Below are 13,219 nucleotides of genomic sequence, written 5' to 3'. Positions count from 1 at the left end.
GGCATAAAAATATACTGTGACAAGGTTCCTTTTCTTTTGAAATCGTTTATGTCTCTATATCCGAAGCCGTGCACCTAAGTGCGGGTGTCTGTGGAGGCCAGAAGAGGTCAACCAATCCCTGGAGCTGAAGTTACCAGAGGTTATCAGGAGCTCGGCTCCTCTGCAAGAATAACCGCTGAACAGTCTCTAAAGACTCTTCCCCCACCTCTCAGAGAGAGAGAGAGAGAGAGAGAGAGAGAGAGAGAGAGAGAGAGAGAGAGAGAGAGAGAGAGAGAGAGAGAGAGAGAGAGAGAGAGAGAGAGAGAGAGAGATTCAAGTTCTATTTGAAAGGCTGCGAAGAGAATTTTCCTGTGGAATGGCTTATGGAGTCTGAAAGCAAGGAGGGAGTAAGAGCCAAGTGGCCGGCAGTCCCAACAGGGCCGGGGTTGGAGGCTGACGGGTGAGCACAGCCGGCAGAGGCAGGAGGCTCCTGGGCAGGCCAGCTCGGCTACATAGCCAGGCACTATCAGAAAATGACACAATACAACACAAACAGACCTACAAACCTCCACCCCCGAAACAACAAAAAAATCATTCCTGATTCCACTTGAGGACTGCTGAATCTCTGGGAATGGAATAACAAATGTTTATTTAAAATGTGTACTTAAAACCCACCACACAGTAGATTCATAGGCATGAAAGTTTAGGGAGCAAGGGCGTGTCCTGCTGAAGGTGGGGTGTTTCCGAAGGCTCTGCATTTCCTAAACTTTCTAGAAGTGCTGGCGCCTCACTGGATCGTGGGGTCCTGGGAGCAGCGAGGAGGGTGTGGAAAAGCACCCAGCAGGGGTTGATGCACGTGCGATGGAGCACGTGAGACGCTTGGGCTGCTGGGAAGGAAGGTGAGAGGTCTCCCCGGCAGGGGCACCCCAGGGCGCGGTGCAGTGCTCCTAGTCCAGGGCACTCGGTTCTGCCACTCTGACATGGAGTCCTGCAACGTGGAGCTGATTTTTGACCACGTGGGACACTTCGGCAGGTAGGGAGGCAGAAGAGGACATGGAGCCAGAGCCGGGCGGCACGCGATCGGGGCGCCGAGGCGTCTGTTTCTGTCGGTTGGGATGGGTTCCACAGCTTCTCAATCCCCTATTTGCCCAATGCATACAGAATTCTGGCCAACAACCCATGGCTTGTCCTTTTGGCCTCTGGCCACAGGAGGCACTGGGATCTGCTTGGACTTGGCGGGTGCAGGCAGTAGTCCCGCCCCTTCCGGGCAGTTGGGACTTGGGGTGCTCTCTAGACCGCCAACTGGGGAAAAGAAACAGTACTGGAAGACACGGTCACAGATAAGAAAAGCCTGCCAGCCCAACAGTGTCCTTTTCCGGTGCTCACCCGGCAGGTTTTCTTGGCTGATGGTTAGCCTTTCTTTTCATATAGATCCCCATCGTGTGCACACATCCCTTAATTTGATGCCCACTGCAAAAGACACGTTGGAATCCTTGTTTGAGTGGCTGAGAATTGGACCCACAGGAGACTAACAGGGATGAAGAGATCAGCTCTCACATGTGAACTGTAACGGGCCTGAATGTTTCATTTACCACCTCCCCATCTGTACAATTGGGTTAACAATGTACCTTGGATGTTTACCAATAACTGTAGAAATACATGTTATGGTTAGAAGTGGTCCACATATGTAGTCCTAGTTCTGGGAAGGTGACAAGAAGTTCCAGGCCAGCCTGGGCTACACAGGAAGATACCTTTTACAAAAACGGTTGGAGTGCTGGAGAGATGGCTCAAGGTTAAGAGCACTGGTTGCTCTTCCAGAAGTCTTAAGTTCAATTCCCAGCACCTACATGGCAGCCTCAGATCTCAGGGGATACAACATGCGTGTGGTATACAGACACCATGTAAGCAGAATACCCATTCACATAAAATAAAGGTTAAAAAGAAAAGAAACAATAAAAAGAAAAGGTTACCCAAGGTTTCTACAGACACTTTTCTGCAAGGCAGATGGTAACAAATGTTTCATTTTTCTCCTTGTATTTAAGCGGCTAACTAAAGCAAAAATAGAAGTTAGTGTTGAGTTACAGTTTGAGGTTAGAAATCACTCAATAGCCAGGCATGGTGGCTAGTGTTTATAATCCTGGCACTTGGGAGTCTGAGGCAGGAGACTGCTGAGGGCTTAAGGCCAGTCTGGCCTCTACAGTGAGTCCTAGGCCAGTGTGGACTGCAGAAGACTGTTCAGAATGAATCCGCACTGCTGGGTTACTCAGGGGCCATGCAGAGCCATGCCACTGTCCCCAGCAACCCCACCCCTTCCCCAGCAGCTGTTCCCCATTGTCCCTAATGTCAGACACTGCTCCCTGGGAGGGAGAAGGGACCAATGTGTTTGCAGAAATGACTTGTAGTTAGCCACAGTGATGAATGTAAAAGTCTCGCCAGCTAGTGATATGGCCCAGCTTGTTCTGGTTTCCCGAGTCCCCACGATGTGAGCAGGGTGCAGAGGGTGGATCTGGGAAGCAGCTTGTTAGAGGGAAGGGCCCAATGCTCCCAGCAGGAAGTGAGGTCAGCGTGACTGGAGATGCCACCCAGGTTTTTCCCATTTGTTCTTGTTGGTCCTTTTGTTGCTTTTGAGTTAGTTTTATTTTGTATGTGAATATGTATGTGTTTGCATGTGTACATTCATGGGCATGTAGAAGCCAGAGGTCATCTATTGGGTGTCTTTCTTGGTTGCTGTCCATTTTATTATTTTAAAATTTTAATTATATTTATATGTATATGCACATGTGTGTGTGTGAGTGTGTGCATTCGTGTGTGCATGTGCATGTGTACACACCAAGGTCAGAGTGGCTGACATATTCCTTTGGAGCTTGAGGTAATGACATCTACTAGCTGTCTGACATGGGTAGTGGGATGAAGAACTCTGGTATTTTTGTGTGACTGTAAGACCTTCTGAGCTGTCTCTCCAGCTCCTCCTTCGTATTTTTCAAACTAGGGACTGTCACGGAATCTGGAGCTTACTTAGAGACTGGGCGTGGCCAGCACAGCCTCAGGGATGCTCTGCTTACCCCACCAACACTGATAATATAGGTACTTGCTGGCTCACCTGGCTTATCAAGTGGGAGCTGGGGATCTGAACTCGGGTCCTTGTGCTTGTGTGGCATATCTTGCTTGGGTCATAGTTCACTGAAGGAAGCCAAGAACTCAAGGCAGGAACCCAGAGACTGGCACTGACAGCAGAGCCCATGGAGGGGTGCTGCTCGCTGGCTTGCTCTTCTATGGCTTGCTCAGCCTGCTTTCTTACATACCTCCAGGACCACCTGTCTAGGAGTGGAGTGGCCTGCAGTGAGGGGGCTCTCCCATGTTAGTCAAATTAAAAGAACTCACCATAGACATGTATAAAGGCCAAGATGTTGGCGTTTTCTCAGTTGAGATTTCGTATTTCCAAATGACGCACACTAGACTGTACACTGCAGCTCTGAGTAAAAACCTCACACCACGGGATTCCGCATCTCCCAGGCAGTATGTGTTGCCTGTAACTTTACCCAGTTGTCTGCTGGCAGTGCCAGCCTCTCAGTGTTTTGCAGTTAGAGGTCTAGAGGTCACTGGGTTACAGGACATCAGAATCTTTTCCTGTCAAGGATTTGGCAGAATGAACAAACTTGCTGCTGACTTCTAGTCATGCTGAGAGTCTGGTTTTATTACTTTCAAGGGTAAATGATGACACTCAGTGCTCTAATCGTTTGTTGAAAAGTAGAGATATTCTCATGGATTTTTAAAAAAATAGTAAATATAAAAATTTTTTTAAGTTAAACTGACTTTCTGATGACTTGCTGGGCAAAGGTTGTTTGTTCAATAAACTTGAACTAGCTTGCACACTTGTATGTTGGAATCACTTAATGAGATAAGTGTGGAACTAAAACTTAGTGAATGTACTTGAAAACACACACACATGCACACACATATCCCACACACATGCATACACACATATATCACACACATGAGAGAAGCACCTGTAATTATTTCTGAAATTACCTATCTATATTAAGTGTATTAAGGTCAATCGGATGGAAGCTTTTCATATTTACTTGTGTTCTTTTCCCATCAATAGGCCAGAAACAGTAACTAGGCTTTTCTTCTTTTTACAGGTTCCAGATAGTCCTGTACCTTATATGTGCTTACCAAAGCATTTCTTGTGGTATGCACTATCTGTCTTCTGTGTTCATGTCAATCATCCCGGAGCACGCGTGTATGCCCCCAGGCATGGTGCGGAAGGCTATTTTCCACAACGTGTCTGCTTGGAGGTTGGAGGACATATTGGCCCTGCGGTCTCCAGAGCACAGAGATCACATTATGGTGGAGCTACAGGATGGGGAAATCTGGGAGCTCACCAGATGTAGCAGGACACGGAGGGAGAACACGTCACACGTGGGCTATGAGTACACTGGCTCTAAGCGTGACAGTCCTTGCTCCGATGGCTACGTATATGACCAAAGCAAATGGAGGAATTCTGTGGTGAGAAATTTCAACCTGGTCTGTGATCAGAAATGGTACGCAAGCATGATCCAGCCCATGTTTATATTTGGCATGCTGCTGGGAGCAATTATTTTTAGCTACCTTTCTGACAGGTAAAAAATGCAATATTTAGCCCCGTTGCGTGGTGTAGGATTCAACTTTCTGTCTGGGTTCCCTGGAGGGCAGAGCGTTATGTCCAAAGCCCCGGTTATTTCATATCCCCTCCCTAACGGGTCCCCTCCTGCTGACCATCAGTCAGGCATACAGGGAAGCACAGTGGCCAGACTACAGACTGAGCAGCCCGCCTGGGCTTTGATGTGGTTTGGACTGCCGATTAGCTGTGCTTGTTGGGAAAACAGATTCATCCGCTTCAGAGTGCTAGGTTATAAACGATGCCCCATGAATCCATTCATCCTGAAGCCGTCTTGAAAAGAGTCACACAGAAGAAACCATTTGGTATTTTTTTCTGTAAATAGACTTGGTTGTGGAGACGGGTGGCCCTAGGCTATACTATCTGTAAAGGAAACCCTGCTTAGCTGGCTTGTTAGAGTCTCTGTGCCGCCATAGCAAGAATGCCGTACGCTGGCAGCTTTACAGGAGAGGGATTTATTTCTCACTCCCAAGGCCCGGGAGCTCTGAGATAAGAGGAGGCAGCCAGACCCATAGCTGCTGAGGCCTGCTCTCGGATTCCGAGATGGCGTGTCATTGCTGTGGCCTCCAGAGATTAATACAATCTTACACAGAAGAAGGCATGGGGGTGGGGCTGGAGGATTCTTCTCTTGATCTTGAGCCCCGTTATAAGGCTGTGATTCCATTCAGGAGGTGGGGGGTCTTCAGGACATGGCCATGGAGGGCATTTTGGGGACTGCATTTCAACATGCGTTCTGGAGTGCAGCCTGTCAGGCACGGCATAGAACAGCCACACTTTTAAGTGTTCACATTAAAATAAACGCAGAACTGTAAAATAGAGAGAATTTTATGTTGGAGTAGACACAGACCACCCTTTCAAGTGTCTCTGCTAACAGAGACGAGATGTTTAGTCTTAACAGCTGTGAGGTTATGTTTTAAGCACTGGGGACTCAAAGACAGCAAGCTGACATCGGACCTCTCGGGGACAGCTGTGGAGTGTGTGTGAAGTGACGTGGGTTTGTCATGCCGGGACATTACGGATTGTATTGTTACATATGCTCACACGTGCTGTTTTCATCTGGCAGATGGGTGCACAATGATTGTCTAAGCATTTTTGTTGTTGTTGTTGAAATGTGCTCAGTGCTCAGTGCCAGAACTCAGCGTGTTCCCAAGTCCCTTTGCTCTGCACATGGAATGCTTAGAAACGTGTGTCAGAGAACAGAAGATGCCAGCTCAAAGCAAATTAAGTTCCTTCCCTTTCGTCTGGTGAATTCGAGGGAGGTTGGAATGTCAGGAATGGAGAAAGGAAATGAATGACCAGATACAGACGCAGGGACAGTTCTGGCTTCGTTTGGGGGAATGTGGTTAGTGTGGTGGTGTGAGGTGAGAAAGGCCAGTTGAAGCGCTGGGTTGGGGAGCAACTACCAGTGTGATAGAGTAATGAGTAAGGGTGCAGGAAGGCTGGCATGCCCCCCACTCTGTGTGTGTGTGTGTGTGAGTGTGTGTGTGAGTGTGTGTGAGTGTGTATGTGAGTGTGTGTAAGTGTATATGTGTGTGTGTGTGAGTGTGTATGTGTGTGTGTGAGTGTGTATGTGAGTGTGTATGTGTGTGAGTGTGTATGTGTGTGTGAGTGTGTGTGAGTGTGTAGGTGTGTGTGAGTGTGTGTGAGTGTGTATGTGTGTGTGAGTGTGTGTGAGTGTGTATGTGTGTGTGAGTGTGTGTGTGAGTGTGTGTGTGGCTTATGACTTCAGAAGATGGGTTGAGACACTGTCAGGAATGTCAGGAGCGTGGGGCTGGACCTTTTGGGAGCCTTTTCTACTTGGAGGTTTCCCAGGTGGGTGGGGTTGGAGGAAGAGGGAGGAAGTAGGATTTGCTGGACCACATGGGGACTCTAACGGAACAGACGCTTTGAACAAAATAGCAATATTCCTGGACGACAGATATTCACAATGAATAGCACCTGTAGCCATGGAGATGTCCGGGGAGGGGTGACTGGGGCTGGGAGACATGTAGACACGTGGAAGGTAATGATAACACGTGGTGTCACCTACTTGTTACATCTGTGGAGGAAGTAAACACAGGATGGCTGAAGATCCATTTCTCCATGACATGTAATCACTGAGGTGGATGAGACTGAAGCTCTAAGGAAGGAGTTAGGAGGGGGAAAAAGAGAGTCGTGTACAGTAAGGTCTTAGAGGAGGTGGGTGGGTGCAGGCTGTGCAGACTAGTGGTCAGGACAGGAAGCTGAAGGGCTCCCTCTTTGGTGGTCTGTGGTCACCCAGAGAACACTGGTGCGGCAGAAGGGCATCATCAGCAATAGTTAAAATAGTTTCTGGTGGTGTCCACATCTCAGATAGGGTGGGGAAACACCCCCAAACGATGTGTGTGGAAGCTGAGAAGCCCAAGGAAGACCATGCAGGGCAGGTTAGGTCAATTGACATAAGCTGGAGTTATCTGAAAGGAGAGAACCTCAACTGAGAAAAGACCCCTAAGGTCTGACTATGGGCATTTTCCTAGTGATGGACAGCAGGAGAGCCCAGCCCACTGTGGGTGGTGCCATCCTTGGGCATGTGGTCCTGGGTACAATAAGAAAGCAGGCTGAGCAATGCATGAAGAGAAAGCCAGTAAACAGCACCCTCCCTACCCCATGGCCTCTGCACCAGCTCCGCCTCCAAGTTCCTGCTCTAGTTGAGCTCCTGTACTGGCTTCCTGTGATAATGAACTACGATGTGGAAGTGTAAAAGCCAAATAAACCCCTCCTCCCCAACTTGCTTTTCCATCATTAATTGAATCCCTAGAAGCTCTAAGACAAGTTGGTACCAGGACTGTGGGATATTACTGTAGCCCATTCGACCATGTTGTTTTGGGGAGGATTATGGAAGAACTTTGGAACTTTGTGCAGGAGAAGCCATTGAAGTGTTCAGTGCTTGCTGAGCTATTCTGTAGGAGCTTGGAAGATAAGAACATTGAGGGTGATGCAGATGAAGAAGGTGGGGTTAGTGCCGTTTGAAGACTGTTGGAATTCACAACAGAGGAATCTTGAATGGTTGAGAAGCACTTTAAGAAATGTTCAAAGTCCTTAGTCACCAGGGGAATGCAAATCAAAACTACCCTGAGATTCCCACCTCACACCAATCAGAATGGCTAAGATAAAAAACTCAGGTGACAGCAGATGCTGGCGAGGATATGAAGAGAGAGGAACAATTCTCCATTGTTGGTAGAAGTGCAAACGGGTACAGCCACTCTGGAAATCGATCCGGAGGTTCCTCAGAAAACTGAAATTAGATCTACCTCAAGACCCAGCTATACCACTCTTGGGTATATATCCAAAAGATGCCTCACCATACCACAGGGACACATGTTCCACTATGTTCATAGCCGTCTTGTCTTTAATGACCAGAAGCCGGAAACAACCCACATGCCCCACAACAGAAGAATGGATATAGAAAGTGTGGTTTATTTACAATGGAGTACTATTCAGCTATTAAGAACAAGGACATCATATGTTTTACAGGCAGATGGATGGAACTAGAAAACATCATCCTGAGTGAGGTAACTGAGACCCAAAAGGACATGCGTGGTATGAACTCACCACACATGGATATAGCCAAAATATTACAGAATACCCAGGATACAGTCCACAGAACTCAAGGTTAACAAGCCAAAGGACTCAAGTGAGGATGCCTCAGTCCTACTAGGGAGAGAGAAGATAGCAATTATGGGAGACAGAGGGAGGGAGGTATCTGGGTGGGAGAGGGGAGAGGGAGTGGAGAGCAGAACATGGTCAGGTATGGGTGGTGCGGGAGAGGAGCCCCGAGGGCCAGCAGAATGAATGGAAATAGGCAACCTGGGTGAGTGGGTGGAGACCTCTAGGAAGTACCAGAGACCCGGGAGGTGAGAGACTCTCAGGACTCAAAGGGATGAGATGCCCAACAGTGGGGAGAGAGAACTCAGAGTCCACCTCCAGCAGAAAGACGGGGCATCAAGTGGAGGGAAGGTGGGAGGGAGAGACTGGTGGGAGACAAGGGAGGGAAACTGCAGTCAGGATGTAATGTATGAGAGAAGAAAGTTAAAAAAAAAACTTTTAATTAAAAAAAAAAAAAGCAAGGTTCTTGGAGCTGGAGAGGTGGCTCTCGCATAGGACCCAAGTTCAAGACCCAGCACTATCAGATGGCTCACAACAGCCTACAGCTTTGGCTTCAGGGAACCCATGTCTCTAGCTCCCACAGGTACTGTGCACATGCCTGCCCATGTGTACATACATACACATAATAAAATATAAAATTTTATGTGTAAGTTTCTCCGAAGATTAACGTATACTGTATTCAGCGTACACTATGCATTCTACTAGCCGACTGTGGGAAAGGCAGAAACTATCTCAACATTTGACTTGGGATCCATCTCAAGGGAAGGCTCCGAGGCCTGACACACTACTACTGCTGCCATGCTAGGTGTGCTTAGCAGCAGGAGTCTAACATGGCTGCCCTCTGAGAGGTCCAACAATACCTGACTGAGACAGACACAGATACTTACACCCAACCATTGACTGAAGTTGGGGACTCCTGTGGTTGAATTAGGGAAAGGCTGGAAGAAGCTGAGGAGGAAGGCGACTTCATAGGAAAACTAGCATTCTCAACTAACTCAGACCCCTGAGATCTCTAAGCCACTAAGCCACCAACCAGGCAACATCCACGAGCTGGTTCGAGGCCCAGACATGCACAGCAGAGGACCACCTGGGCTAGCCTCAGTGGGAGAAGACAAGGCTAACCCTCAAGAGACTTGAGGCCCCAGGGAGTGGAGAGGACTGGCTGGGGATGGGGGTTAGGGGATTGGGGGTGGGAGGTGGGGACATCCTCTTAGAGACAGTGGGGAGGAGGAACTGTGGGAGGGTAAACTGGGGGTCAGGTAATGACTGGACTATAAGAAAATAAAGGTAATAAAATGAAGACTGTGTCGTGTTAGGGCTGTTTGTTATTTTTGAATTAAGATGCTGTGGTTCTGGTCAGCTGGAGTGGTTAGAAAGACACTAGAACTACTACAAGGAAACCTTGGTGTTGTTGGGAATCTTTATGCTGGTTGGCTGGGACTAAGAATTTAGCAGTGGTTAAGAAGAGATCAGCTTTGTTGAGGTGAAATCTTCTGGGAAGTGTTTTTTGAGAGTCAGTACACCAAAGCTGTGTTCCAGAGGTGTTCAAGGTTGTGCCTCATGCTGCAGCTGGACTTGGTTATGTGTAAGAGTCACCCAGGTGGTACTGGCTTTAAAGGCATGAAGGGGTCATGGGGGCAGCTGAGGCTTAGCACTGTGAGAGGCCATGGAAGGCCACTGGTGAAGGTACAGCCTCAGTTGTGGTTAAAGGCCCTGGATTGAAGGGGTCATGCACAGAAGTTGAGGCTTGGCACCATAAAGAAAGCCTGTGAGAGGCTACTGGTGAACCCAGCTGCAGCAGAGACCCCAGCATTTTGGAGATGCCAGTACCCCGGGAAGACCACCAAGTACAGCAGGAACAACAGAATGGGGGCAGTTAGAGCTTAGAAGACAGACAGTGTTACAGAGGGAGGAGCTAGAGAAGTGATCCCCAGAAGACTGAGAATAAATCCCAGGTTAGTGGACATTTGAGTCATTTACAATTGTTCAAATTTGGTTTCACTTTGATTTGATTGTGACTGTGCCCTGGTTCTTCCCACAGATGAGAGACTTGGAATTTTAAAAAGGCTTTAGATTTTGAAGAGACTGAATTTTTAAAAGTTTGGAATATTTTATGTTGTGATTGTTCATATTAATATGAGGTCTTGGGGATAAACACAGAAAGAAAGGGTTGTGGCTTAGTGTGTTGGACCCGTATGGCCCAATGATCAGGGTGTCTACTCCCGCAGAGACACAGAGACTGAGATCGATGCAATAGGCAAAAGGTTTAACTGATAAGTCCAGTGCACTGGGGTCACTCTGCAAGCGGGACAGAGACAACCTCAAGATTTCAAAGTACACAATTTTTATACAGTTCTGAGGGCAGATTTCAGCAACAACATGGGGTGGTGGCATCTCATGGGTGGGTTACAGTGACTTCTGGATTCATTGGATAAAGGGGTTTAGGCTGCTGATGTATATTTGGGTCTTTTCCATGAGACCTTGTGGCTGTCAGCTAGCAAATTCTGTGGGTTTTCCTCCTTGTTTTGTTTCTCAGAATTGGGTGTTTTGAGCATGAGCTTATTATGACATGCGTCAGGACCCTATGTAGGGCTTCCTAGAGGGCCAGGTGGCTATATCTCACAGCCTTGGGATGACTGGAAAGTCCCTGAGTCTGACTTCAGCCATTCCTGTCTTTAGGGACGCACAAGTGATGTATTTGTGTGTCGAGTGGACACGGGGTCAGTTGTCCTGGCTAGTTTTATGTCAACTTGATACAAGCTAGAGTTATCTGATAGGAGGGAAGATGCCTCTGTAACATCTGGCTGTAGGGCATTTTCTTAATTAGAGATTGATGTGGGAGGGCACAGCCCATTGTAGGCAGTGCCATCCCCAGGCAGGTGGTCCTAGGTTCTCGAAGAAAGCAGGCTGAGCAAACCATGGGTAGGGCAGCCACCCCAGAAGTTTCCTACTGTCCTTCTTTTTCAGGTTTGGAAGGCGCGTGGCCCTGTGGTGCACGAGCATCAATGTGTTCTTCTTTGGAATAGCATCCATATTTATCTTTGATTATTTCAGCTTCATGGCCGCACGCTTTTTCCTTGCAATGGTGAGTTGTAGATACTGCATGTTAAGTCTAGCTTCTTTAGTTTTGTTTTTCTGCTGGTTTGGTTTTTATCTGTTTAGAATCTACCAGAATATACCATGGGCTGGCTGATCAGCCTTTGTGGATTTGCAGAAGACTTTGTGTGAATATCAGTGCCTATATTCACAGTGGCACGCATTAAAATGAAAAGATTGCTGCTTACCAATCCTTCGTTTGATTCTGCCTCGTGCATGGCCTTTACCCTGTGTTAGGAAAGAAATATTTTATTCCTGAGTGAGTCATCAGTCCGTCTGTATGCTCACACCTGACAGGTAAAGGGCATTTCCTTATATAATGACTGCAGAATGAGAAAGAGCCAGAAGGCTCGTGTGGATTATAGAGCGCAGGGGTGAATCTAACTCCATGAATCGGAGTGAGAGTGAATACCATCTCTCCTCCCTTTGAGCACAGGTTAGCCCCTTTGAGCCACAGTTTATAGTCTACAAACTTCAGACAGCCACACCTGTCTGGATTGTCAGTGGATTCAGTGTGAACTCCCACAGTGACAGAAACTCACATCAAGCAACATCACTGAAAGCAATACCTACACATCTTCTCTTTCCTTCAGTCCAGGACCCTAGCGGAGGGAATGGTGCCACCACTTTTAGGATGGGTCTCCCCACACCAATGAACACAATCAAAACCTAATCATTAGGCCTTCAGGCAAACCAGCCCTTATTGAGACTCTTCCTAAGTGACCCGGGACCCTGTCAAGTTGACAATTAAAGCTGATAGCAAGTAAGTAAATGTACTTGTCCCCATTCTTCTTCAGCTCCTGCCTGTAGGTGTGATGTGACTAGCTTTTTAAGTTCCTGCCACCATGACCAGCCTGTTAAAATGAACTGTAACCTTGCATCAAAAGACAAAACAAACCACTTCTACCCTAAACAAAACAAAACAAAACACCCCCCCCCAAAAACCCAAAACAAAACAAAAAACCCAAACTAAATCAGAAACCCTAACAGTCTTTATTAGGGTTACTATTGCTGCAATGAAACACCATGACCAAAAAAAAGCAAGATGGGGAGGAAAGGGTTACAGTTCCGCATTGCTGTTCAGCACCAAAGGAAGTCAGGGCAGGAACCTGGAGGCAGGAGCTGATGCAGAGGCCATGGAGGGTGCTGCTTACCGCCTTCCTTCCCATGGCTTGCTGAGCCTGCTTTCTTTCCTTCTCTTCTTATTAAAAGATTAATTTCTTTATTTTATGTACATGGTCGCTGTCTTCAGACACACCAGAAGAGGGCATCAGATCCCATTAGAGATGGGTGTGAGCCACCATGTGGTTGCTGGAAATTGAACCCAGGGCATCTGGAAGAGCAGTCAGTGCTCTTCACCCCTGAGGCATCTCTAGCCCCTGAGTCTACTTTCTTATAGAGCCCAGGACCACTGGCCTAGGGTTGGCTCCACCCACCATGGGCTGAGCCCTTCCCCATCGACGGCTTCCACCTGGATTTCATTGAGGGGTTTCCTCTGCTTCCTCTCTGATGACTCTGGCTCATGCAGACTGACAGGCATCAGCCAGTGTGCTCACAAACCCACTAACGTCACTGTTTTTGTTGTGAGGAAAACCTTACTGTCTGCAGCACTGCTCAGGTGATAACCTGTGATGGTTTTATTCAGTTTTTGATAGTGGAGTCTCTTCCAATGCAGCCCTAGCTTGAACCCACAGAGATCTGCCTCTCTCTTCCTCCTCAGTGCTAGGATGAAAGGCATGTAACACCATGACCACCTAGAACCTATCAACTGATTTGATCATTGTTTATTCCAACAGGACACACTGTTTTTAATGATCTGAGTTTTGCTAAATTAAAGTTAGGCATATTTTAGCCAGGGGT

The 13,219-nt window shown here is 47.6% G+C and overlaps 1 protein-coding gene across 1 annotated transcript in view; it reads left to right on the top strand.

The window, feature by feature from the left end:
* Nucleotides 1-959: 959 nt before the first annotated feature.
* SLC22A16 (solute carrier family 22 member 16) overlaps nucleotides 960-13,219 on the top strand; it is a gene marked incomplete at both ends in the record, with an annotated part of 38,857 nt that continues 26,597 nt past the window's right edge. The window contains 3 exons of the mRNA XM_080938206.1: nucleotides 960-1,012; nucleotides 4,122-4,601; nucleotides 11,231-11,348. Of these exons, the coding sequence (XP_080794332.1) occupies nucleotides 960-1,012; nucleotides 4,122-4,601; nucleotides 11,231-11,348 (651 nt within the window). The remainder of the gene's footprint in view (nucleotides 1,013-4,121; nucleotides 4,602-11,230; nucleotides 11,349-13,219) is intronic.

The sequence above is a fragment of the Micromys minutus genome (assembly GCF_963924665.1).
Source record: "Micromys minutus genome assembly, chromosome: 25".
Taxonomy (NCBI): domain Eukaryota; kingdom Metazoa; phylum Chordata; class Mammalia; order Rodentia; family Muridae; genus Micromys; species Micromys minutus.
Note: the sequence above shows the minus strand (reverse complement) of the source record. Positions and strands in the feature narration are given on the sequence as shown.